Source organism: Coloeus monedula (assembly GCF_965178545.1).
Source record: "Coloeus monedula genome assembly, chromosome: 4".
Lineage (NCBI taxonomy): Eukaryota > Metazoa > Chordata > Aves > Passeriformes > Corvidae > Coloeus > Coloeus monedula.
In genome coordinates, this window is record NC_138784.1 from 28,109,267 (window position 1) to 28,113,648 (window position 4,382).

At 49.2% G+C, this 4,382-nt stretch overlaps 1 protein-coding gene across 1 annotated transcript; it reads left to right on the forward strand.

Annotated features, from left to right (window-relative positions):
• Positions 1-426: 426 nt before the first annotated feature.
• On the forward strand, positions 427-1,107 carry LOC309571745 (histone H1.03-like; the record flags this gene model as incomplete). The annotated part of the gene is made up of 1 exon (XM_082279525.1): positions 427-1,107. The coding sequence occupies one exon, from the start codon at positions 427-429 to the stop codon at positions 1,105-1,107; it is 681 nt and encodes a 226-aa protein (XP_082135651.1).
• Between the last annotated feature and the right edge of the window lie 3,275 nt (positions 1,108-4,382).

The window sequence follows — 4,382 nt, forward strand, 5'->3', positions numbered from 1 at the left end:
CTCTGTTTTTCACCTCTTCTGTAGAGAACCTTCTATAGAACAAGATTTCATGCCAGCTGTGCCCATTTAGCTTAAAGTAAAATTTTAATTTACAATATAAACCGAAGGTTTCTCTCTGCTGAGGTCTCTGCGCCTTCACGCCGCTGACTTTCAGCGGTCGCATTTCCCTCATTTCTGCTCCTTCTAACGGGAAACTCCGCCAGCCTGTAGGGCAGACGCCCCCCTCCCCTCCCGGAAAGAAACGGGGTGCATCGGCGGTAAATTTCGTGAGGAAAAAGTCGGTTTTGGACCTTGAAGAAACACAACGGGCGCGGCGGCGGGCGGCGGAGCGGGGCTCGGCGCACCAATCAGCGCGCGCGGCGCCGCTATAAAAGGGGCGGCGGCGGCGGCGCTTCCATTGTTCGCCCGGATCGAGCAGGAGCCGACATGGCCGAGACCGCTCCCGTCGCCGCGCCCGATGTCGCCGCCGCCGCCCCGGCCCCGGCCAAAGCTGCCGCCGCCAAGAAGCCGAAGAAGGCGGCGAGCGGCTCCAAAGCCCGCAAGCCCGCGGGGCCCAGCGTCACCGAGCTGATCACCAAGGCCGTGTCCGCCTCCCAGGAGCGCAAGGGGCTCTCCCTCGCCGCGCTCAAGAAGGCGCTGGCCGCCGGCGGCTACGATGTGGAGAAAAGTAACAGCCGCATCAAGTTGGGCATCAAGAGCCTCGTCAGCAAGGGCATCCTGGTGCAGACCAAGGGCACCGGCGCCTCCGGCTCCTTCCGCCTCAGCAAGAAACCCGGAGAAGTGAAGGAAAAAGCTCCCAAGAAGAAAACAGCTGCAGCCAAGCCCAAGAAGCCGGCGGCTAAGAAGCCCGCCAGCGCCGCCAAGAAGCCCAAGAAGCCGGTGACGGCGAAAAAGAGCCCTAAAAAAGCCAAGAAGCCGGCGGCCGCCGCAGCCAAGAAAGCAGCCAAGAGCCCCAAGAAGGCGACAAAGGCTGCCAAGCCCAAAAAAGCGGCGGCAGCGGCGAAGAGCCCGGCTAAGGCCAAAGCGGTGAAGCCCAAAGCAGCTAAGCCCAAGGCGGCCAAGCCGAAAGCAGCGAAGGCGAAGAAGGCAGCGCCCAAGAAAAAGTAAATGGTTTCGAAAAAAATCTTATCTGCTTTGCAGATAAACTCCAACGGCTCTTTTAAGAGCCACCCAAGTTTTCACAAAAAGAGCTGGAACTTTGTTTTCTTAGATTCCTGTTCGTGTACGCGTATGCAGTTTAAACCTTTTTTTTTTTTTCTTCTCCATTGCTGTGGCTTTTAAGTGGACTCGATAATGTTTCTGCGCTCTTGTTCCCGGGTGCCGAGCAGCACCGCAGCAGCAGAACACACCGCGGCACAGCTCATTAAAAAAGAAAAAAAAAAAACCTGTGTGCTTCGGTGCAAATCCCTTCCCATTGGCCGCAGGAGATGGGTGCAAGCCCGAACTCCTCGGGGTAGTTGGGCGGCGCTCGGGGCGCCCCGGCTCTTGAGACGGGGAGTGGGAGTGGGGATGCTGCGGCGCCCTGTAGTTTCTCTCCTCTCGGGAGGGAGGCGGAGAGCTGCTCAGGGAAGCGCCTCGGACCGCCCCCAGAGCCCGGCGGATTTCGAAAACCCCGCGCTCCGCAAAGATTGGCCGTCGCTCTTCGGCTTTTCTAGTGTCCAGCAGTTTTCGGGTTAAAAAGGTGCCCCACCTTTTTCTTTAAGTTCGCTTGGCGGAAGAGGCCTACGAACTCCCTGGTACGTTTGTACCGCCTCCCCCAACCCCCTCCCCCCCGCGGGCTTTTTCACTTCCAGTCCAATTTTGTCCCCGCTTTGAAAACCGTAGGGCGAGCGGGGTCCGAGAAGTCCGAGGTTTCGAGCTGCCTTGGTGCTGCCCGCAGTCCTCCACCTCGGTGCTCAAACTCGCTCTTTGGAGCTGTCGCACTCAGTTCTTAGCCGGGTGTTCATTTTTGCACACTTGGAACAAAAAAAATGGTATTTTCTGTACACGTAACAACCTATAGCTCTGGTCACTGGCACTTACCCCGTCTCAGTTTTAGGATGCAGGGCACACTTTTTTTACTGCGCATGCTCTATGAGCAAGCGGCTTATGTGAGTATGGGGCGATCACAGCGTGTGGACGGGGATTTACTGTGTTAATGAGCGCAAAGCTTGTCTCTCACTTTAGACTTTATAGTTCTTAGCTGAAGATAGCTGTTAAATATTGTAAAAAATTGTTCCACACGACAAGAAAGGAAGTGTGTCTGTGTGCAGGAATGCTGAATGCACTGGCTATATTAGCTCTAGTGGTTATACTGTCCAGTATAGGAACAAAATTACCATCAAACCAAACATTGCTGTTAAACTTATAGAGCTGAGTTGGGCAGCACAGCATAGATATCTACTGGGAAAAGAGGGTGCAGTGGCAAAGAGCAAGAGTGGCCTGGGAAAAGTCATACTGTGGGGATAAGTGTAATGACATCTTTATGCCAGCTGCACCATTGGCATATCAGTCAGTAACCCTAATTCATCGTTTCTCATCCTCCTTCCCCCTCAGAGTGTGCACTGCTAGCCCTGTGGCTGCCACCTCAGCTGTGGGAGAGCTGTGCACAACTCCAGACTGATTCTTCCTCAGAAACAGCTTATGTTAAATTACTAAGTCACTGCTGTGGTGTCTGATCACTGTGTCCCCCTCACATGGACTTCAGCAGGCTTCTCTCCAGCTAATAAGCAGATTCTTGTTCCAGACATAAGAAAAGTTGATATCCTAAAAAAAACTCAGGGCATACTATTTTGTTATCATGGCTCAAGTTTCTAGCTAACCTACCGAACAGAGGTTCAAATGTGTGATTTATTATTGCAGTGAAAAGTGAACACATCTTGCTCCTCTATGACATAGTTTTTGGACATATGGTCATTAATTTATTTTTTCAAACAAGTTAAAGTGCCTCGTGATACTGGGGAAAGAAAGAAAAGAAATGGGCTCTCCTTAGTATCTTCTAAGGTGTGCTGTGTGCTGGTGTTTAGTGGCTGGGCATACTTTGACAAAAACCCAAAGGATACACTTTATGATTAAATGCTAAGCTGCAGCAAAATTAGAGGGAAGGTCAAAAAAAAAAGGGTTCAGTATTGCAATTAATTACAAGGAAGACCTGTTTGTAGGTCAGCTGTTTATTTCACATATGTACCTACTTAGCAGATGTCAATATCAAAAGTCTATGATGTTCCAATAATGGCAAATGAACCAATGAGTTAGATAAAGGCCTGCATATACCAGAATAGGCTTAGCAACCTGCCAAGAATTCTCTTTAAGTTACTCCCCCACAGAATAATGCACCACTTTGTACAGATGAACGCTTTTTTTATGATGGGGTTACAGATTTTTCATCAGCATTAGTCACCACAAAGACCAATTGCCTGTCAGATTACCACAAAACCAGGTAACTTTCATGCATATATTTCTTCCTGTCTTCATTCTCAATTAGTGGGTTATGTTATTCCTGTACTTCTTGTGTATCTTTTTATCTCTTATGATAGTTGTTGTCAGGTGGAAGAGATTATTCTGCATGGCCTCAGCATGTCTTTGAAAAACATTAAAAAGTCTCCCTTAGGGGCTCAACTCTTAAAAACTTCAAAGGTGGAATTTTATTGCAAGTGAAACCATTCCACTAATTTATTAAGAAATCTTCTGCGTTTGATAGAGAAAATTGGAAGCTAGACTTCCATAAAAAGCAAACTATGTTAGTGCAGGCACAAAGATGTTTAAAATTTGTGTTGGAAACAGTGTTGATAAGACAGGGATGTTTTCATTATTGATGAGCAATGCTTACACAGAGCCAAGGCCTTTTCTGCTTCTCACACTGCCTCACTGATGAGGAGTCTGGGACTGCACAAGGAGCTAGCAGGGGACACATCCAGGACAGCTGATCCAAACTGACCAAAGGGGTGTTCCAGGCCATACAGTTTCATGCATAGCAGAAAAAGCTGGGGGGAAGAAGGGAGGGGAGTATTTGGGGTGATGACTTTTGTCTTCCCAAGTCACCATTACGCATGGCAAGAGCCCTGCTCTCCTGGAGGTGGCTGGACACCTGCCTGCCCATGGGAAGCGATGAATGAATTCCTTGTTCTGCTTTGTGTGCATGGCTTTTGCTTCACCAGTTAAACTGTCTTTATCTCAAGCCACAAGTTTTTTTCACTTTTGTGATTCTCTCCCCCATCTGTGGGAATGAGTGAGGGAGCAGCTGCAGGGTGCTTAGTTGCTGGCTCTGGTTAAACCATGACAGCTGAATAAAGCGGAGAAAAAGTCTTTCCTGTTATCCTGCGCTAAATAAATTGCAAAATATAAGTTATGTGCATTTCAAGACTAAGTTTACAGCTTCTCAAAAGGAAGCAGCTGAGTGTGAA